A 24,180-nucleotide genomic window follows, 5' to 3' on the forward strand; every position below is an offset into this window, starting at 1 on the left:
TAACATGTAAGGAATAACAATAAATAATAAAATCTCGTTATTTTATCGATCGGGAGAAGCCTAATAACTTTTTCCACGAACGTCGCATCGATTTACTGTCTTCAGAGGTCTGATTCTTAGTGAAGTTTTCTGCAGAAATCATTCGTCGACTTATTTTTAGGGATCTAGGGATGACTCCTAGCGATTTTTCTTTGCAGGAGTAATATTTCCCCATAGTAAGTCGTATGAAAAACTAAGAATGTCGGGCGCTAAAATATAGTTTTTCCGATCGATCTGAAATTTTGCACAGTTGATATCACGGTGTGCCAAAAACCGTTATTAACAAAAAAAAAAATGTCCACCCAAGTGGCACCCGGCATTCGAAAGATATACTATTCTAGTATCTCCTCTGAAAATTTGAAAATCTTTCATCGAGGGAAACTTAAGTTTTTGTGATTTGAAGATTTTGAGCCATTTCTATAGGATTTTTTTATATGAGTAAATATGCACGCACGGTGTGCCTGATACCACTATTAACAAATAAAAATGTACTCCAAACTCACACCCGTCGTTCGAAAGATATACTATTCTAGTATCTCCTCCGAAAATTTGAAAACGTTTTATCGAGGGAAACCACAGTTTTCACTGTTTGAAGATTTCCCTATATTTTCATAGAATTAGCTCATAAGTATATGAGAATATGCGGTGTTCTTCATATCTTAAACAAATAATAACACTGATAAACAAAATTTAAAAAAAATCGTATTATGAGATGAGAAAAAAAATAACAGGGTTTTGGAACCCTAGAAGTGTCATAGTGAAAGTATTTTCGAAAAAAAAATTGGACTTCACAGTTAAAGACCGAAGTTTGAATTGAGAACTTGGGGTGTTCAACTGATATACGCATTAGAGTTTCTAGGGTCCCAAACCCCTATTTTTTTTCTCATCTCATGACGCGAACTAGTGTTGAACGGCGTCATGAGTTTCACAAATTCCAAAAGTACAATAAATATTCAAGCAACTTCTCTGAAAATTTGGCAACATTTTGTTTTATTTGTATTAACGAGATTTTTAGCCCTAGGCTAGTTAATATCGGGACCTACGCTTTACTTCCCTTCCGAAGAAAGAACTCAAATTATGTGAGTTTGTTGGGAGTGGGATTCGATCCCAGGTCTTCGGCGTGATAGTCAAGTGTTCTAACCATCACACCAGGTCCGCTCCACATTTGGCAACATTTCATTGAGAGGAATGTCAATTACCGTAGTTTAATATTTCATTGTTTTACCTGCTACTCGAATACAAATAAAAATGTGGCACACCGTGAGCTTTGATTACATAAACTTTCTAAGTGTTTGGCACCGGTTTTTTTTTTGTTTTTAAGCACGTTATATTGGTATCTTGTCGGTGAATTTGAAAACGTTTCATGGTGAAACGAGAGTTAAACATGTTGGTTTAAGACTATGGTAAAACTGAATTAACAGCCCAAAGTTTTGGTATTCCTAGGAAGCTTTGTCAATCGTTGGTATAATGTTTAAGATATTGAAGCTTTTAAAGTAAACCTAAATGCTAATCGTTTTACTACCCAGCTTTTATACGTCATGTTACTAACGTCTCTTCCGTGAATTTAGAAATTTTACATTTGATTGATCATCAGTAACAACAATTTTAAGCTTTCAATTTCAATTTCATTGGAGATATGCATACACGGTAAAAATTCTGCACGCTCGATTCAAGGGAAAACTCCCTCAACTGCTCAACATCCCAATCAACATGATCGGAAATGCTTTTCCCTTGAATTCGCAAAGCTGTCAGTGTTGGCTTGAAAACCAAAACAAACCCACCGGGGAAATCAACTAAAAATCACTTCGATTTGCACCACTGTAAAAAGCAGTACGGTCCAAAGTGAAAAACTGTTGATTTGATAATGAGTGCATTGGCCATGAAAATAAATATAGATGACAGGTGGTAGAAAGTGTTTTGCTTTGATTCGCACTTCTCTAGCAGATGTGAAGTAGTGTAGTGGTAGAACAGATGATCATGATTCTCAAGGTCTTGGTATCGAATCTTGGTGCGGGGGCATGCTTTTTTTAAATACTTGTTTGGTAATCAAAACATTCTCAACAACGAATTGAAGTGAAGTTTTATTAATTTTGAAGAGGCAGTGGATGTTCTTTTCCAACTGATATTCAATTGATATCAAATGTATTGAACAGTAGTGCGAATCCAAGTGCCAATCAGTTTATATCAGCGTGCAGAATTTTTACCGTGTACCATATATGAACTTATTCTATGAAAATAGAGGAAAATCTTCAAACAGTAAAAACTTTGGTTTCCCTCGATAAAACATTTTCAAATTTTCGGAGGAGATACTAGAATAGTATATCTTTCGAACGCCGGGTGTGAGTATGGAGTAAATTTTTATTTGTTAATAGTGGTATCAGGCACACCGTGCGTGCATATTTGCTCATATAAGAAAATCCTATAGAAATGGCTCAAAATCTTCAAATCACAAAAACTTAAGTTTCCCTCGATGAAAGATTTTCAAATTTTCAGAGGAGATACTAGAATAGCATATCTTTCGAATGCCGGGTGCCACTTGGGTGGACATTTTTATTTGTTAATAACGGTTTTTGGCACACCGTGCGATATGGGACCAAAGTGGAACTCAAAAAGTATACAGGAACTTGAGTTTTTTTTTCATTTTTTGTATTTTCCCATATAAACCGTGTACCAGGCTAATGTGTATATCGTGTGGCAGGCACGAAGATACTCTATGCCCAAGGAAGTCAAGGAAATTTCCTTTACGAAAAGATCATGGACCGACCGGGAATCGAACCCGTCACCCTCAGCATGGCCATGCTGAATACCCTGTTAAACGTGAAAAATGTAATTCAATGACGTTCGGCAGAAAACATAGCACACGCACACCACCAATTACTATATTTTTAGGAAATCAAGAAGTTGTTAAAGGTAATAGAATGAGAGATTTAGGAGTTATCTATGGCACAAATTTCCCAAATGGAGGAGAACGTGCCTCTAGAGCCGACCTACTGACAGGAGTGATCTTAGATTCGAAATTAACTTTCACTGATCATTATAACGCTATCACTCACAAGGCAGCTACATAATATAATAGCCTTCATTAAGCGTTTTGGCTACAACTTTCAGGACCCCTACACAATAAAAACTTTATACGTTGTTTACGTAAGATCAGTTCTAGAATACTGTAGCATAGCATGGTCTCCCTACAGGATAACTCACGAAGATCGAATCGAATCAATACAAAAACAGTTCCTCCTATATCACGCAGAAAAATGAGGCTTGTTTAAAACAATAAAACGCATGGTTGATTTTCAAACCGAGCATTTACTTATTCCAAAGTTATATTTCTTTGTTCTTACTTAGAGTTTATCCATCAAAACAACCAATTCCCATCATTCCATTTAACGTTAAAATCTTCATTTGTTTCAACAAAATGGGGACCATAAACATGGCCCGGAAGCACTCACACATCTTTAAAATTCTGACCCCAACATCGCCACAACGAAGAAAGTGTAGCAAATCCATCAGTGCAACTTCCAAGTGCCCAGCCAACCACATATCGTAAATCATTTTGTGGAAAAAATCGTAAATTTTCATATATTGATTCAGAATTGTATAATAATATGTATATTTGTTGACAATGATTGCGCAAAATCGCATTTCATGCCAAATTAATTTTCAATTGCGATTTTGTTTCATATACGTTCATATTCGTCTCCGATCATAAAAGGTTCTTCTTCTTCTTCTTGGCGTAACGTCCTCACTGGGACAAAGCCTGCTTCTCAGCTTAGTGTTCTATGAGCACTTCCACAGTTATTAACTGAGAGCTTCCTCTGCCAATGACCATTTTGCATGTGTATATCGTGTGGCAGGCACGAAGATACTCTATGCCCAAGGAAGTCAAGGAAATTTCCTTTACGAAAAGATCCTGGACCGACCGGGAATCGAACCCGTCACCCTCAGCTTGGTCATGCTGAATACCCGTGCGTTTACCGCCTCGGCTATATGGGCCCATAAAAGGTGCGAGATACTATCGGTAGGATCGCACAGAATTGGATAGAATCGTGAAAAAAACATACATTCTTAGTGTCAAGCTGCAAGTTCGCTAGCATCGTATATATGATTTATTTGGATCGTGGAAATCGTCGCTTCACATCGTATATGAAGCTGCTAAATCGAGCTTGCTACCTAAAGGTATGATGAAAATCGGTGAAATCGTATAAAACTATAACAATGTTATATATTGATCGTTTGCGTGACAATTGCGTCGTATACGAAGTGAATGAAATCGTAGAAATCGTATATTCATTTTTACAGTCGCATATGATTGTTACTCCACTTTTAATAGTCGAATATTAATCTCGTAAATCGTAAATGGTTTTGTTTACATATTTATATGATGGAGAAAAAAATGGTATTCATCGCAAATTTGTATTTTTCTTGTTGCCGCATTCCAATAATTTACCAATAATAACAACCAAATATATAGGTTTTCATACAAGCAGATGACTTACAATAAGTGATGTATAGATTCCAACAACGATGTGAATTCCGGGCCTCTTGCAGGGCACCACTTTTGGTGCCACTCAATGCACAACAACAACGCTCCCACCACAAGTCTCGCACCGTATCATGCTAATTTTTATTCGTTTCATGCCATTCACTTTGAACTCTCTATTTTCAACTTGGCAATATAGCCAATAGAGATAACGCACAGTTCTCAATCAAAGGACCTAAGTTCGATTCCCACTGAACACCAATTGGTTTTTTTAAATTTGAAATTCTTGAGTCGTATATTGGTACTCTCAATCGTAATAAGATCATGTATAATCGTATATTTAGACGGATAAAATCGGCGAAATCGTAGAAATTTTTCGAGAAATCGTACATTATGTTGGATGGAATCGCAGTAATCGTATATATGTTTCGATATGGCCTCCACTTTAGTATGTATATGCCTGTTTCGTGCATTGAATACGATTTCTTTGGTGCTATATATATGTGACTATTTCAGTTGCAATTTCGATATAGCAATCAAATTGTTGGCTGGGTGCAGCTTTGGCCGTGATGGATAACGCGCAGGTACTCAAGACTGCATCCACAAAAAGTTGGTCGGTTTCGATTTTTTGCCTTTTTTTATTCGTTCTCGCTTCCATCCGCTTGTCGAGTGTCTAAAAATAGATTTCCGAGTTGCCGCAGGAACTGCCGTCACCAACATAATCACTTCCCGGCTTTGTTAGTGGCAAAAGTGCAGTCGTTTAAAACAATCTGTTATTTTATGTAGAAACTACCAAATCTCTGTTTGTTCTAACAAACTGTCAAAAATTTCGGCAAATAAAAATATTTGTATTAAGCAATGGAACAGTTCAGTTTAAACTAGAAATCAGTTTGTCGCTATAGCAAACTGAAAAATCGGTTGATTTGAACTAGAATTTAATTGTGTTTACAATTTATTTTTCTGCGTCAACGAATATTAAAAAATACTTTAATTCCTTGAGAAACCATAGAATATACAGGGGACAAAATGATCGGGACAGGCAAAATTTTCATCCCTCAAAAAATTTTCAAGTAGCTGTAACTTTTCGAAAAGTGCAGCAAATATTCTCAAATTTTTACTGTAAGTTGATCATTTAGTTGTGTATTAGTGGTCCAATTTTGGAAAAGATCAGGCTATTCTGCACGAAGTTAAATATAAAGATTCTAAGAAAAAGGTATATTTATCCGATAGCCAACTTTGAGCTGTAATATCTCCGGATTCAATGAACCGAATGAAATGAAATTTGACCAATTATGACTTTCATAATGATCCATTAAAAGCTTTTGACTTAACTTAAAATTCTTAACACGAAAGAAAATTATAACGGTTAGATTATATTTCCAATAAAACACCAAATTATCAAAAACTTCAATATCGTTGCAAAATTCAAGATGCAAATTATAGTTCATTCAAATGCACTCTAAATGACTTATATATAAATGTGTTTTGAAGAAAAGTAACAACATAGCTGACAATAAATTATGAAAGTAATGGGATGCATATTAAAAATAGATTAATTTACTGAAAAATCGTGAAATAAACGAAATCGCTATAACTTTTTCTCTTGTTAAAAATTTCAAGTTAAGTCAAACGTTTTTTAGAGTTCATTATATAAGTCATGAATTGGTCAAAAATTCATTGAAATCAGTTCATCGAATACCGAGATATTACAGCTCAAAGTTGGCTATCGGATAATTTTACCTTTTTCAAGAATTTTTATTACTTCATGGAGAATAGCCCGATCTTTTTCAAATTTTTACCACTGATACACAACTAGTTGATGAACTTACAGTAAAAATTTGAGAATATTCGATGCACTTTATGAAAAGTTACAGCTAGTTGAACATTTTTTGAAAAGTGAAAATTTTTCTTTTCCGATCATTTAACTTTACGTTAAGTTTGACGAAATAAATAAATAAATTGTGCGGTCATCTATGCTCATGCTCAAGCTCATGCTCGCTCCACAGCGAACAGACGAACATGCTCGAACAAAATTGCTAGAAAATCTTGTGTAAAGAAAAATCTAGCGCAGTAGCGACATCGACGATGACTTTCCCACCTGACAACTCCTTCCGACACCATGATTAAAATTAAATTAAAAAGTATTTCACTAGCGCACCTTTAAATATTCAGAGATTGAGCTGTATCTGCTCAAATAACAAGATGTGTATGGTAATTGCACTAATTCAGCAACAAAATTTGAGCAAACCATTGAAAATTTGTTATACCACTTTCAATTAGAAATGAGTTGAACAACAATACAATTATTATTTCCCTAGTAAATTCACACATTCTCTCGTTGGAACTATATTGGGGTGCACACTTGGCGACACTAGCGCCAAAATATGAAACATCGGCGAATATGTACGTGTTTCTACCGCGATTCGAAATGTGACAGCGCCACGCAAAGGCCACATTGCCAGTTATTTCAAAACAACCGTTGCAATTCTTTACACAACTGCACTGCATGAGCTTCGACTTCTGTTCTCTGTGATGTGACCAAGAATAACGTCATCGTCTGGGGGGACACTACCCGGATAAAAAATACAATAGAAAAACATAGGACTCCAATGTAACAGTACCATTGAAAACCATGTTTTCACAATAGAATTCAATGTTAAAATAACAATAGAAAAACAATAGAATCAAACGTTTCTAACAATAGAATCAATTGTGAATGAGCATTTCACATTGAATTGTACAGGTTGTTAAGTATCGTAACAATACAAAAAATGACTTTTTTCCATACTAGTTTTTTCACAAAACAGAAGATTCCCAACAAACATTGTTGCTGTACAAGAGTGGAGCAAACTACTCTTAAGCAAACTATAGCTTAAGAAACTGTTATTCAGCTAGTTCTGTTACTTGGGTTCTAATGTGAATCAAATGTTGGTAATACCGATACATGGTATCAAATATACAGAAGATTTTTATGTTTTTGTATTGTTTTGAACAGTTAAATAAGCCGAGAGCATACTGTTTTAAACTGTGATTTTACATTAGATTTAATGGTTTGGGGATGGTTTTCTAATGTGATACAGAAGATTCTTAAGTTTTCGAATTGTTTCAAACAGTGAAATGTTCAGTAAACGTATTGTTTTGGGTAGTGATTTTATTTCTGGTTCCACATTTGATTCAATTGTTTTGTAATTGTTTTCTATTGTGAAGCAGGACATACTGTTTGTACCGTTTTTACAATGAATTCAATTGTTTGGGTATTGTTTTCTATTGTGATACAGAAGATTCTTATGTTTTCGAATTGTTTCAAACAGTGAAATGCTCAGTAAACGTATTGTTTTGGGTAGTGATTTTATTTCTCATTCCACATTTGATTCAATGGTTTGGGAATTGTTTTCTATTGTAATACAGAAGATTCTTATGTTTTCAAATAAATTTAAGCAGCGAAATGTATGATAAACGCATTGCTTTAAGCAGTGACTTTATTACTGGCTCTACATTAGATTCAATTGTTTTGGAATTGTTTTCTATTGTGAAACAGAAAATTCTGTTGTTTGGGAATAGTTTGGGAATTACAAAAAAATGAACATTTTGGAATGGTTTGATCTATTTCTGCTTTTTGTTATTGTTACTGCCTGCTAGAAAGAATCCTGAATAGAACGAAACTGAACTATCATTATGCATTTGGATTAGAAGCTTGTATATTCTAGGCAACATTTTAGAAAACAGATCGAACAATTATCGAATATTTGGAACACTCATGTTGTAAATCGAGTAATGTTTAACTGCATTGATGGTTGAAGCTTGAGCTCCCATACCCCACAACCAGATAACTGGGTTTAGCAGACTAAGCATTATATGTGGCAACACTATAAGCGGCATAATGGAACCGTGCCGAGCGCGCTAAGTGTTATTAGACCACTAATGTAGTTGCATTTAGTGGGTGATGAGGTACAAAAGTAACATTACAGCGTGCTTAACCATTATTGTAGCACTTAAAATACTCGATATACTACAACTTGAACCTATACTTGAAGATCGTTCGAAGCGTTAAAATGCAAAATTTTGCATAGAATAAGTTCGTTAAATGTTGACTATACACATATAGTTTGAATAGTTCTTCAAATATTCGAATCGCTCATTTTATTGTTCAATAAACGTTTAATTGAATTAATGGTTGAAGCTTGGGCTCCCATGTCCCACCAGCCAGATAACTGGGTTTAGCAAACTAAGCATTACATGTGGCAACACTTTGAGCGGCATGATGGAACCGTGCCGAGCGCGCTAAGTGTTATTAGACCACTAATGAAGTTGCATTTAGTGGGTGATGAGGTACAAAAGTAACATTACAGCGTGCATAACCATTATTGCAGCATTTATAGACACTTGATGAACAGCTTATGGAATACAGTATGCAATTGCGACGAATTTGATAGTTAATCCATGGGATAACTATAGAGTTTGTCTCAAACGCACGCATATTTTCCAGGCTTAAAGAGTGATCCTATATTAAAAGACCTTCCAAAGCGACCAAATGCAAAAGATGGTTCTAATTCATTAATATGTTTCAACAAAAGAGAGATGTTAATGAAACGAAGTGATTTAGATTTTCTTTTTACAATAAAACCCAAGATAAAACCATTATATTACTTGGCCCTTATGCAGCCCTTGCAGCAGTGCTCCTATCCTTTTCGCAGGAACGAACGCAGATCGTGCGCATTCATCGGAAATATTCTGCTTCGATACCACCGGCTTGACATTCGCCTTCGATGCACCGGCTTGACGTCCTTGTGACTGTTGAGGGATGGGAAAGGGTGTTTAATACCGAAACCTGGTTTCAAATCAGGGAACAGGGGTTATTCTCCTGGTTCAAACAAATATACCTCATAATTTTATGTATGTGTATGGTTTTGAACAGTTTATTATGCAGAAAATATAAGGTTTGAAGAACGAACCTATATGAGGAAATAATTCATTGTATCCATAACAAGATCCATAAGCAAAATGTTGCAACACTTGTTTCCATTATTTTTTAAATATTGGTACAATAAAATGAGCCCTTTTCAAATGTTAGTTTAGAAAACGAAAAAAGTATCTAAAAAATGGGTCAAAAACTCTTTTAGATGATTTCACTATATAACAAAAAAGGTCGAACCAACCCTGCGAACTTGGCTGTGAAAGTGTGATTCGCTGCCAGCCCTTCCCTGCCAACTCAACTTCCCGTAAAAGTGCAAACAAAACAATACAAACCTGTTGAAACGCTGCTATTATTGAAATGCACTGCACCACACCAAGCACCACACACTATATTTACTCCCGTACGCAAAATGTGAAAAATCCACGCAGTTGAGCGTGAATTTTCCACATTTTCCGCAAGCGAAACTACTCTTTGAAAATTTTCATGCGGCTGACGACCGAATTGATTACAACAAAACTTGGCTGTCATCGATACACACTGTTACGAAATTAATCAAAAGACGGGTTTTTCAAACGTCCAAACCAGAGAAGTTGTTATACACGCTAACCTGAAACTACCCATCGCCTGGGTCGATTCTACCCGGATTTTCATGTTGTTAGCAGTTGTCAAAATCCGGGTAACCCGAAAACCCAGATTGGTTTAATCTGGGTAAAGATCTGGGTAATCGGCACTTTGTCACTTTTCGGCTTGAGAATAAGGCAGCGGTCAGGCAAACGCTGGCAATTATGAATGTTTCCACGAAAAATATGAGGATAAATGACGGGAAAACAGTGAAATTCTTCCAGGGAACTGTTTTCCTGCATCAGGTAAGTGAACAGCACATGGGAGTTGAGAGCTTTTTATCAAAAGTCTAAATTGGAAATAAATTAACAAAATCAAGGCCCAGGAGGAGCTGGGTACCGGTTACCCAGATTTTGTCACCAACATCGGTAACCCAGATTTGAGTAAAGGTGCCTTTACTCAGATTAGAGTAACTGCAGTTTTGCTCAATCTGGGTCGCTTTGGCATCAATCTGGGTAACTGAGGGTTAGCGTGTAGAGAAGCGCGAAGAGGATTTAGGTTATGTTTATTTACATCACGCCCAATAACAATCAATTTTTGCGGTGAACAAAATTATATTTTCGCGTACGTGTTAGTTTGATCAGCCCATAAGATGTCAAGCATACAAGTGACGTCATGCTTTGCACTAACACATTTTCATGTGCTTTCATGTTGCGCTTTGTTTCCCATGTTTTTCTATTTCCTTGAATTTGCTCGATTGGGACCGCGTTTGACGGTTCAATTGGAACCTTTGGTTTCAGTCTTCGCGCATCTCTATAACAACTTCTCTGGTCCAAACCATTGAAAAACAATACATTTCAATGTAGCTGATGTATTCTATTGTAAACTAATAGTTTGGATGCAGAATCCAAAAGTAACAATGAATTCAAATGTTAATCTATTATTTGGCTATGTAACCATGGAATCTAATGTAAATCTATTGTAATCAATGTAAAGAATCAAAATTTAAAAATTATGTATAATACATTCACAATAGAAATCATTGTTAACATAAGAATCTGTTGTTTTTCAATTGTTTTTCCCATAGCCTTAATTGTTCGTTTTTATCCGGGTAGTTTTCCCAAGCCGAAATATCAAAAAAAAAGAGACGAAAAAGCCGGGTAAATTCCGCAAAACTAGAACTGCAACAGTACTGGAGATACCCTATTAGGGTTCATCGTTGCACGCTAAGAAAAAGTTACTCTAAAATGAGTAAGATTCACACAAAACTGAGCTAAACTGGAACAGCTCAAAAAATGAGTAAATTGCATTTCCAGCGATAGCGCTGGCCCAAGTGCGAAAATCCAACCAATTTAAGCCGTATAATCACAGAGAACAGACGAACATGCTCGAACAAAATTGCTTGAAAATCTTGTGTAAAGAAAAAATAAGCTCAGTAGCGACATCGACGGTGACTTTCCCACCTAAAAACTCCTTCCGACACCATGATGGCGCTAAATTAAGAAATATTTCACTGGCGCACCTTTAAATATTCCTACTCAGAGGTTGCGCTGTATTTTCTCAAATAACAAGATGTGTATGATTGTTTCACTAATTCAGCAACACAATTTGAGTGAACCATTGAACATTAGTTTCACCACTTTGAATTAGAAATGAGTTAAACAACAATGCAATTTTTATTTCCCTAGTAAATTCACGCATTCTCTCGTTGGAACCATATTGCGGTGCACACTTGGTGACACTAGCGCCAAAAGATAAAATATCGGCGAATTTGCACCGCGATTCGAAATGTGACAGCGCCGCGTTATGGCCACATTGCCAGTTATTTCAAAACAACCGTTGCAATTCTTTACACAACTGCACTGCATGAACTAAGACGTCTGTTCTCTGTGGTATAATATTCTTCACATCAGCAAGAATATTATACAGCTTAAACTGATGAGATTTTCGCACTTGGGCCAGCGCTAGCGCTGGAAAAAAAATACTCAATTTTGAGTTGTCCCACTTTAGCTCAGTTTTGTGTGAATTTTCTGACCGTGTGTATAAATGCTCTACAGAGAAATTCTCCATACTAATTCCCATATCCTATTTAGCCTTTCCTGGATAAAAACGAACAATAAAGGCTATGGGAAAAACAATTGAAAAACAACAGATTCTTATGTTAACAAAGTTTTCTATTGTGAATGTATTATACAGAATTTTAGAATTTTGATTCTTTACAATGATTACAATAGGTTTACATTAGATTCCATGGTTAGCAAAATTCCAGTCTATAGCAAAATTATAGATTAACATTTGAATTCATTGTTACTTTTGGATTCAGCGTTCAAACCATTAGTTTACAATAGAATGCATCAGCTACATTGAAATGTATTGTTTTTCAATGGTATCAGGTATCAGGTATCAGTAGGTCGGCTCTAGAGGCACGTTCTCCTCCATTCGGGAAATTTGTGCCATCGCCATGAACACGAGCCTATTCATCATTTACCTGACGGAGAAGGGAAGGAAAAAGGATAGGACATGGGAAAGGACAGGTAAGGGAATAGGGTCGTCATACTCGCAAAAGCGTACATCAATGGGTTCACATAGCGTCCTGAAAAGGACACTGTAATAACGCATAAGCGTACCACAATGGGTTTAAACAGCGCCCTGAGAAGGGCACTGTGATAATGCATAAAGCGTAAAGAGAGCCTATAGCTCTTTACCACAGCGGGTCAAGAACAACAGAACATCCTGAAGATTCAGGTTTCTGAAGTCAGTTTCACTTAATAAGTGTTTCCCGAGTACTCGGAAACGCAATTGCGCAAAAGCTGGACAGTTACATATTAAATGATACGAAGTTCCATAATCGGATTCACAGCTATCACATGCAAATGAATTAGCTTGCTGAATATTCGCCATGTGATAACTGAGTCGGCAGTGGCCAGTCAATGCTTTGACCAGCATGCTGAAATTCTGCTTTGACAGATTTGTTAGATATTTTGCCACCCCTAGAGATGGCTCAGTACAATACAATTTTGTTTGACGACATGACTCCAAACTATTCCAGTATTGTTTGTGCTGAGTGGCAGCCCAGGTGTCAATCTGAAGCTTCACCCAACACTTGGATACCGGAATAGCTGGCTCAGGGCCAATGAAGTCATGTGATGCTCCAGTGCGAGCTAACTCATCAGCCAATTCATTTCCAGCGATGGAAGAATGGCCAGGTACCCATACAAGGTGAACAGCGTTTGCTAAATTCAGCTCCTCGATTTGAGTTCGACAAGCGATAACTACCTTCGACCTAGAGTTGGCCGAAGCAAGTGCTTTAATAGCAGCCTGGCTATCTGAACAGAAGTATATTACTTTGCCCATTACGAGCTGCTGAGGTGCTGATTGCACTCCGCACATAAGAGCAAAGATTTCGGCCTGAAAAACGGTGCAGTGTCTACCAAGTGAGTAAGACTGATACAGCCTTAGCTCACGAGAAAAAAAACACCAGCACCTGCTCGACCTTCGAGAAGGGAGCCATCAGTGTAACATACGATGTCGTCTGAAATACTTCTTTCCAGATAACCAGATGTCCACTCTTCCCGGGAAGGAAATTTCGTGGAAAATGTCCTATATGGAAAATTACAAGCAATTGTAAGATCACTTGGAGCAAGGACAACTTTGTCCCAATTCACCAAAAGTGGAAACAACAAGGTGTGTGTTGAACTGCGGTTCACAGGAGTTTCCTCTAGTAAACCGAGTACCCATAGGCGGTAAGTGCAAGAAAGTGCTTCTTGTTTGAGATGAATGTGTAGTGGGGCAACGTCAAAGAGAACTTCGAGCGCTGCCGTGGGAGTTGAAGAGAACGCTCCAGACATCGCCATTAAGCACATCCTTTGGAGATGGCCTAATTTTGATTGGACCGTTCTCACTTCACCCTTTTGCCACCACACAAGACATCCATAGGCCAATATTGGCCGAACAACAGTTGTGTAGATCCATTTGATATACTTGGGTTTTAGACCCCAAGTTGTACCAAAGGCTCGCCGGCATTGCCCGAAGGCCATACAAGCTTTCTTGATTCTGAACTCAACATGAGGTGTCCAGGAAAGCTTGGAATCAAGAATGACTCCAACGTACTTTACCTGTTCAGTCACATTGATTTCAGAATCAAAGAGACGTAAAGTTCGAACACCATTACGGTTTCGCTTTTCCGTGAAAAGAACAATAGATGTTTTACTCGGATTTACCGAAAGGCCATATTGGCGACACCAACCCTCAACTACCTGAAGAGCGTTTTGCATCAGGTCGAAAAGGGTGCTGATGCACATACCGACTAACAATGTTAGGTAGTCGTCGGCAAAACCATAAGTAGGAAAACCGCTATTATTGAGTTGCCTCAATAGCGTATCTGCTACGAGATTCCATAAAAGTGGTGATAAGACTCCCCCTTGGGGGCATCCACAAACACTCAATTTCCTAATCGCCGCTTGACGCAATGTCGAGAAGAGATGTCGGTTTTTGAGCATTTGGTGAATCCAATTGGAAATCATTGGAGATATACCATGACCCCGTGCGGCTTCCAATATGGCATCGAAAGGCACGTTGTCAAAGGCACCCTCGATATCTAAGAAAACACCCAAACAAGATTGCTTTTGAGCGAATGCCTTCTCGATATCGTAAACAACTTTGTGTAAAAGAGTCACAGTGGACTTTCCAGATTGGTAAGCATGTTGGTTCACATGAAGAGGCACATTGGCCAGATGAACATCACGGATGTGATGATCGACTATGCGTTCTAAGCATTTCAGAAGAAAAGAGGTCAAACTGATAGGTCTGAAGCTCTTTGCTTCTTCATACGACGCGCGACCCACTTTCGGAATAAACTTCACAGTAATATCCCGCCAGGATTTGGGAATATACCCTGTACACAGTTAAAATAAAAATGTAAATTTAAGTTTATTTTCATGCACATATTTGGAGCATGAAAATAGACTGAAAATTCAATCGAGTTTAAAATTCACATGTACTGAATGACAGCACGATCGTTTAAATTTAAACGTCGTTGAATTTTACCACAGCCACCATCCGCCACCGCGCGGTGCGCCGTTCAGCTGCACTTGTTGTGTTTTTTTTTCTCTCTTTGCATGGATGAATCCCTTCGCCCCGACTATCAAGGACACCAACGAATAGAATACCGGCAACAAATAAACCAATAATGCTTTTCAACTATATATTTCAATGAAAATTTGTTTACAACTTATGTGTTATTTGAATTACGAGCATAATTTGATGAAGCACACTCCGATGGCGTTTACTGCTTGTTAGGGAATGCGGGTGAGCAGCATCAGCGGGTACCTGCAAATTACCGGATGATGGTTGAACAGCACGGAATGAAATGATTGGTAAAACTCACCTGCGGATTCACTGAGCACTTGAGTTCCTGCTTATTCCGAAAGGAAACAATCGCCGTACAGCTGAAAACGTCACTAAACACTAAAACTGCGTCGAAAATTATCCGGTTCACGGTCAGCAGCTAAACTTGTACGCGTTGGCCATGTTTATTTTTCCAATCGATGCTGCTTGTGTATCTTTAAATGATGAAGGAAAATTACAGTTTTATCAATTGAAAACTCAATGTACATCAACCTACTTTCAAGAACGCGTTGAAAAATACATTCGGCCGTAATAACAAACCAATAAACATGCTTAATTGTATGTTTTTGTATGCTCTCATTATGTGCATTGATTTAAACTGAAATTTCAATGAATAGAGCATTTCAAGTAATGTAAATTTCCATAGAGCTTGGTTTACACGCCATTTAAATTTAAAATTTATTTGCTGTGTAGCAAAACTGCAAACAAGTAGTTGTTTCAAAACATGTTTGAAATGATCAAATCCCTTCTGAAGCAAAATAGGATAAATCCCATCTGCCCCAGGAGATTTGAAAGGAGCAAAGCTATTAAGTGCCCATTCAATCGATTCTAAAGTTATGATACTCCGAGCCGAAGCTAAAGAATCATAACTACAAGAAAAGACATCAGGTTCATCCGAAGATGTAATATCCACACATCCGGGGAAGTGTGTACTGAATAAACATTCTAAAACTTCCTCATCAGAGGAAGTGAAATCACCATTTGGCAAACGAAGTTCGTTCACTTGAAAATCCTTAGATTTTGCAAGGATTTTGTTCAATCGACTGGCTTCACTCAGACTGGAAACATTTGTACAAAGGTTTTTCCAGCCGGATCGTTCAGCAGACCGAAGAGCTTTCTGGTAGGCCTTGCGAGCCGACCTGAAAGCCTCCGATCCAGCCGAACGTCGTCTGTTCCAACTCTTTCTACATTGTTTCCTGAGCTTCGCCAGATCGGAGTTCCACCAAGGGGTTCCTCTTGTGGTCTTCACAGACCGCAAAGGGCAGGCTTCTTCAAAAGCTTCCATGATGAAGGCCGTTGTAGTATCAACGGCATCATCTAAATCACTTGGAGTGTCAATTGATGGTGAGTATCCATGAAATTTGGCTGCAACCAAATCGGTAAAGAGATCCCAGTTGGTTGACCGGGGATTCCTGAAACGCAAAGTTTGCGAAGTAACATTCACATGTTCAAACAAGATGTAGCGATGGTCAGATAAAGATTCTTCATCTGACACATGCCAATTGGTCAGCTCGTGACTAATTCTGCTAGAGCAAAGCGTTATGTCTAACACTTCCTCTCTACCAGATACCATAAAGGTTGGGCGGTTGCTTATGTTAAGTAATCCAAGATCTGTACTACTCAAGTATTCCATCAAACTGGAGCCTCTCAAATTGATGTCTGAGCTGCCCCAGATTATATGGTGAGCATTAGCATCACTACCAACAATTAGCGGAAGGCCTTTTGAAGTGCAGTATGCAATGACTTGCTTGAAAGCATCCGTAGGGGATGGTTCATCATGCGGTAAATAAACCGAACAATAAACGTATTTCCTGTTGAGGTTTCTAACAGATACATCTATTGTGATAGCACATACATCTCTGGTAGTTAGTTCAGAGATGAGTGTAGCAACGATTGCGTTGTTGACAAGCACACATGCTCGAGGCATAACACGTGAGTTTGCCATTTCATTTTTACTGAAAGTAGCAAACACCGGATTCACAAGGTTTCCTAAATAGAAATTCCCCTTACGAAAGTAAGGTTCTTGGACTAACGCCACTTGGGCTGTACCATTTTGCATAAGTCTACAAAGATTGATCGTTGCTGTTCTTTTGTGCTGAAGATTGATCTGAGCTATCCTAACCGTAGCCACTACCCAAACTAGGCAAGATTAAACTCTTAACAATCACAGCACAAAAAAGAACAGCAACAATAAAGCCAGATCGGTATCGATTTGAGTGCGCCAAAGGCGAGGATGCACAGAATACACTGTGTAAAACGCATAATGCGAAACCATATAGGTGAAAATTTAAACTAATTAATAACAGCTTCATAATCCCGCCCTTATTCAGCCTCAAGTATGAGATTGAAGAAGGGCAGCTGATTGTCTCGGAGAAACACAAGGTCCACCGCGCTATTGCTCCGGTTAGCACAGTAAGGGCAAATACTGTGGAGGGTGCCCTGGTACTCCACAGGCTCCGTTTGCGGTTAGGTTTTTATTAGACCCCCCTAGCCATTCATTCCTAGGCACGGTAAGCGTAAAGCCGCATAACACCATGAATTAGGGGTCACCTGATTAGTGGATTTCTACCACTGGAACAGGCGGTCCGTAGTGCTATTCTTAGCCAGTTGAACTAACCGCTACCGACACTACACAGCTATCTAGGCTGATCGGGAAAAGAAGTTAATATTGGTGATCAACTTCATACGGGCCCGAAAAGCCGCCAAATACACGTATTATACAGAATTTTAGAATTTTGATTCTTTACAATGATTACAATAGGTTTACATTAGATTCCATGGTTAGCAAAATTCCAGTCTATAGCAAAATTATAGATTAACATTTGAATTCATTGTTACTTTTGGATTCAGCGTTCAAACCATTAGTTTACAATAGAATGCATCAGCTACATTGAAATGTATTGTTTTTCAATGGTTTGGACGTTTGAAAAAAACCCTTCTTTTGAATAATTTCGAAACAGTGTGTATCGATGACAGCCAAGTTTTGTTGTAAATAATCAATTCGGTCGTCAGCGGTAAAAAGTTTCTAGCAGTTTCGTTTGCGGAAAATGTGGAAAATTCACGCTCAACTGCGTGGATTTTTCACATTTTGCGTACGGGAGAGTAAATATAGTGTGTGGTGCTTGGTGTGATGCAGTGCCTTTCAATAGTAGCAGCATTTCAACAGGTTTGTATTGTTTTGTTTGCACTTTAACGGGAAGTTGAGTTGGCAGAGCAGGGCTGGTAGCGAATCACACTTTTACAGGCAAGTTCGCAGGGTTGGTTCGACCTTTTCTGTTATATAATAAAATCATCTAAAAAGTTTTTGACCCATTTTTAGATATTTTTTTCGTTTTCAAAACTAACATTTGAAAATGGCTCATTTTATTGTACCAGTATTAAAAATAATAATGGAAACAAGATTTTGCTTATAGATCTTATTATGGATACTTTGAATTATTTCCTCGTATAGGTTCGTTTTTTAAACCTTATAATTTCTGCATAATAAACTGTTCAAAACAAAACACATACATAAAATTATAAGGTATATTACCCTTTGCGGAAATTTATAGATTTCGGCGCGAAAAACTTATTTGACTTATTTTTAGCCTAGGTGTATTATAAACTTTGGTACACTATGCAAAACTATCACCAAAAGTGTTTTCAACAATGCAGCGTCCAATATTCACTAGAACGCGGTCTATTCTTATACCCTTGCTTATATCTGTGGGCCCACGCGAGAAAAAAAATCCACGCAACTAATTAGCGCGCAGGAGTCTAAACAGGTGGAATCTCCGCAATATTTGAACCAGGAAGAATACCCCTATTCCCTGATTTGAAACCAGGTTTCGGTATTAAACACCCTTTCCCATCCCTCAATAGTCACAAGGACGTCAAGCCGGTGCATCGAAGGAGAATGCCAAGTCGGTGGTATCAAAGGAGAGTATTTCCGATCTCGTTTCCGATGAATGCGCACGATCTGGATTGGTTCCTGCAAAAAGGATAGGAGCACTGCTGCAAGGGCTGCATGAGGGCCAAGTAATATAACGGTTTTATTGTAAAAAGAAAATGTAAATTCCCCTTTGTTTTATTAACATCTCTCTTTTGGTGAAGCATATTACTGAATTAGAACCATCTTTTGCATTTGGTCGCTTTGGAAGGTTTTTTAATATAGGATTGCTCTTTAAGTCTGGAACATATGCGTGCTTTTGAGTCAAATCCTATAGTTATCCCATGGATTAACTATCAAATTCGACACAATTGCATACTGTATTCCACAAGCTGTTCATCAAATGTCTATAAATGCTGCAATAATGGTTAAGCACGCTGTAATGTTACTTTTGTACCTCATCACCCACTAAATGCAACTACATTAGTGGTCTAATAACACTTAGCGCGCTCGGCACGGTTCCATCATGCCGCTCAAAGTGTTACCACATATAATGCTTAGTTTGCTAAACCCAGTTATCTGGCTGGTGGGACATGGGAGCCCAAGCTTCAACCAATAATGCAATTAGACGTTTATTGAACAATAAAATCAGCGATTCGAATATTTGAAGAACTATTCAAACTATATGTGTATAGCCAACATTTAACGAACTTATTCTATGCAAACTTGCATTTTAACGCTTCGAACGATCTTCAAATATAGGTTCAAGTTGTAGTATATCCAGTATTTTAAATGCTACAATAACGGTTAAGCACGCTGTAATGTTACTTTTGTACCTCATCACCCACTAAATGCAACTACATTAGTGGTCTAATAACACTTAGCGCGCTCGGCACGGTTCCATTATGCCGCTTATAGTGTTGCCACATATAATGCTTAGTCTGCTAAACCCAGTTATTTGGCTGTGGGGTATGGGAGCTCAAGTTTTAACCATCAATGCAGTTAAACATTACTCGATTTACAACATGAGTGCTCCAAATATTCGATAATTGTTCGAACTGTGTTCTTAAAATGTTGCCTAAAATATACAAACTTCTAGTCCAAATGCATAATGATAGTTCAGTTTCATTTTATTCAGGATTCTTTCTAGCAGGCAGTAACAAAAACAAAAAGCAGAAATAGATCAAACCATTCTAAAATATTCATTTTTTTGTAATTCCCAAACTATTCCCAAACATCAAAATTTTCTGTTTCACAATAGAAAACAATTTCAAAACAATTGAATCTAATGTAGAGTCAGTAAAAATGTCACTGCTCAAAGCAATACGTTCACCATATATTTCACTGCTTAAAATAATTTGAAAACATAAGTATCCTCTGTATTACAATAGAAAGCAATTCCCAAACCATTGAATCAAATGTGGAATGAGAAATAAAATCACTACCCAAAACAATACGTTTACTGAGCATTTCACTGTTTGAAACAATTCGAAAACATAAGAATCTTCTGTATCACCATAGAAAACAATACCCAAACAATTGAATTCAATGTAAAAACAGTACAAACAGTATGTTCTGCTTCACAATAGAAAACAATTACAAAACAATTGAATCAAATGTGGAACCAGAAATAAAATCACTACCCAAAACAATACGTTTACTGAGCATTCCACTGTTTGAAACAATTCGAAAACATGAGAATCTTCTGTATCACATTAGAAAACCATCCCCAAACCTTTGAATCTAATGTAAAATCACAGTTTAAAACAGCATGCTCTCGGCTTATTTAAATGTTCAAAACAATACAAATACATAAAAATCTTCTGTATATTTGATACCAAGTATCGGTATTACCAACATTTCATTTACATTAGAATCTTCTGTTTTGTGAAAAAACTAGTATGGAAAAAAGTCATTTTTTGTATTGTTACGATACTTAACAACCTATACAATTCGATGTAAATTGCTTATTCACAATTGGTTCTATTGTTAGAAACGTTTGATTCTACTGTTTTTCTATTGTTATTTTAACATTGAATTCTATTGTGAAAGAATGGTTTTCAATGGTACTGTTACATTGGAATCCTATGTTTTTCTATTGTATTTTTTATTCGGGTTGCACCACCATTTAATGCACCTTGTTCTTGTCCGGGAGAAACTGAAACTGCATACTTTCACATTTTGTTTACATTACAATGAAGGAACCTTTTCTTCCTATAAGTTTTCTATGCTTTTGAACTTACCAATTTTTTTTTGTTCACAGCCACAAAAAAATGGAGTCAACAGTGGATTCTCCTATTCCTACGCAGTTTACATGGAGTGGAAGTCGGAGCAGTCATGGTATCGATTATGAGAGAGATCTTGCTCTGACGCTGTTTGTTGCTGCATCCTCGGAGGAGCGTCAATTTCGCCTGGCAGTGGAAATGAATGTGGCTGGTAAATTCGACGACGCTGTGATAATTTTGGATGATCGGATGGAAGTTTGGTTATTTCAAGCCAAACACAGTCAAACATCGAATGCAAAGATTGAATACAAAGAGTTTTTTCCTTCAAGTCTTGAAGAGAGCTCTCAATTCTCCCTACCGATGTACATCCAATCGTTCAGGAATGTGTCTCAACATAGTGATTTCAAGAATTACAAAAAGCGATACATCATCTTCAGTAATAAATCAATTGCTGAAAACACAAGAGAAGAGCTAGGGAAGATCATGAACATAAACAACTGTACCTTACACGACCCACTGGAAAAGAAAATATTTACAAAAAGTAGTGAACAATTTTTACCAAAAGCAGATCAAATCCAGGACCTGCTGAACAAGTTAAACGAATTATCTGTTGCCATAAGGGATGCTATAATTGAACTTCAGAAGTCCGGAACAGTAAAAAGTATCTTGCGAAAATACACAATTCCTTTGCGATCCATATTGGAGATTGACGGCTCCGTACGCTTTTCGGAAACATTCACAGGGTCTGAGGATGAAATAAATCAGCAATGGCTATGGAACGAGCTTCAAAGACATTTCATTACCCAGAGCGGAACAATTGAACGCCTATCAGATGTGGTTTTCAATAAGAAGATAGACAAACGCCTTTTGCAAAATAGATCCGCAGAAACAACTTTTCCTCGATTTATTGAAGAATCGGCATTGAGAAGCTTTTTCGACTGCCTCGTAATGTGTACCGATCAGCCTGACAAACTTTTTCGGTTAAGAGATAACACTATAGAATCGATTGTAAAAAAGTATATTCATGAGAAGGACCGTGGCTTGTTTAAAGATAGAACCAAATTTCATGTCATATTTGAAAAGACATTTGGAGATTGGCACATGGTTACCAACCTGAATGAAAATCAGAAACCTTTTTTAAACAGCTACGAAGGAAACATATGTGTTCATAAGACAAGAGCAGAACTGCGCAGAAGATTACAGAGCATCACAGATGCAGATTTTAGTAATTATGTGGAACGTAGGGCAGTTTTTCAAAATGAAATGGAGGATTTTACAGAAGAAAAGTTTACTTCAATGCTGGAGCATCGAAACGATTATTACTTACTGATAGGTAAACCAGGTATGGGAAAAACAACTTTCATGAAAAAAATCGCTTATTTACTGCAGGCTGATTACACCAAACACGTCTATCTGATTTGCTTGAGTAGATTGTTCAAAAATTACAAAGAAGGAAATGATATATTTACACTTTTAGAATCCGCTGTTTCAAAATCGATACATCAGTTAGTTAGAAATAGTTTGGAAAATTTTTATCAACAATGTTTCATTCTGTTGGACGGCTTCGATGAAGTTGATGCACTCCATCAGGACTCAGCTATTGAGCTTATCAAGGAAACGTTCTGCAAAAATAACATTTGTGTTTTTGTAAGTGGCAGAAATAACGTGAAGGAAAAACTCGAACAAGCATTGCAAGTTAAGGCATTAAACCTTGTTCCATTACTTGAAGATGAACAATTGTCGTTTCTGAGAAATTACTGGGACATCAGTTCTGAGATCGATGAGAATGATTTTGTTCGATTTCAAAGATTTGCGAAATGTTTGCTTAAAATTTTGCATGATAATATTAAATCTGGCTACTTCCACTTTACTGGCCTCCCTCCTCTTATGATAAGAATGCTTGCAGAAGTCTACAAGAAAAAATTCAAGGAATACTGGAGCTCAACAAATGAAAACATCACCGAGATATTGAGCTCGGAAGACAAATTCAGTGTGCTGAATTTATATTCGAATTTCGTCAACATATCGTTCAATATATTCTTAAAGAAAATAATGAATGAAGAGGGATACAAAACATTTGACTCAAAAGTTATTCAACTTTTCAATAATAATTTGAAAAGTTTTCATCGTGTGCACCAGTTAATTGCTATTAAACAGCTAAGGATAGTAAAATTGCAAAATTATTTAAACAGTGATGATTCTGTTTCACTTCTCGAATACTTGACACAAATTCTGGATAATTGCGAAAAATCGTTATTGCTTGATGTTTCAAGCAAGAATCAGCTGCAATTCACTCACTTGTCGTATGCTGAATATTTCCTTGCAAATTTTTTGTATGAACATGTGTCAGAATGCGAGGCGTGCCTTGCTGGTACGTTAATGTGGCATAGAGTAGTTCGAACCTTTTTCTTTTCGATGATCAGGGAAAATTGGGATAGCAGTTCATTGCAATTGAACACACTTATTAAAGTTTGCCACCAAACCCCCGAAATAATCTACACAACGTGTTCTGATGGCGACGAATCAATTTTAAAAGAGCTTCTGAAGCACCATAAAGCGAAAGTGGAATTCAGCAGTAATCACTTCGTCATTGCAGGCTCACTTCTGCACGCTGCTGTTAAATCAAAGAAAGAGAATATTCTGAAGCTAGTGCTCTGTGATTATCAATTTGGTGATTGTTCTCACCATGAGGCAAAACGTGATATAATGGAAACATGTGAAACTGCAGTAGACATTAATACTCCCGATTCTTGGGGAATGTCACCTATCCATTATGCTGTATCTGATGGAAATAAAGCATTTGTTAAAATGCTTGCGCAACATGGCGCACACAAAAATATTAATGCTCAAGACTTTAAGGGAAATACTGTTCTACACATTGCAGCTCGTGTGGGTGATAGCGAAATGATCAAGATGTTAACAACTGATTATTCAGCAAACCCAAAAATTCGCAATCATGAAGGAA

At 37.3% G+C, this 24,180-nt stretch overlaps 1 protein-coding gene across 2 annotated transcripts in view; it reads left to right on the forward strand.

Moving 5' to 3' along the window:
• Positions 1 to 24,180, forward strand: part of LOC134289472 (uncharacterized) — a 127,737-nt gene that overhangs the window by 15,815 nt on the left and 87,742 nt on the right. The window contains exon 2 of one of the 2 annotated variants that reach the window (XM_062855334.1): positions 21,254 to 21,426. The exons of the other annotated variant lie outside the window; for it this stretch is intronic. Coding sequence (XP_062711318.1) covers positions 21,254 to 21,426 — 173 coding nt within the window. The remainder of the gene's footprint in view (positions 1 to 21,253; positions 21,427 to 24,180) is intronic. 2 annotated transcript variants of the gene reach the window in all.

The sequence above is a fragment of the Aedes albopictus genome, chromosome 3 (assembly GCF_035046485.1).
Source record: "Aedes albopictus strain Foshan chromosome 3, AalbF5, whole genome shotgun sequence".
NCBI classification, from domain to species: domain Eukaryota; kingdom Metazoa; phylum Arthropoda; class Insecta; order Diptera; family Culicidae; genus Aedes; species Aedes albopictus.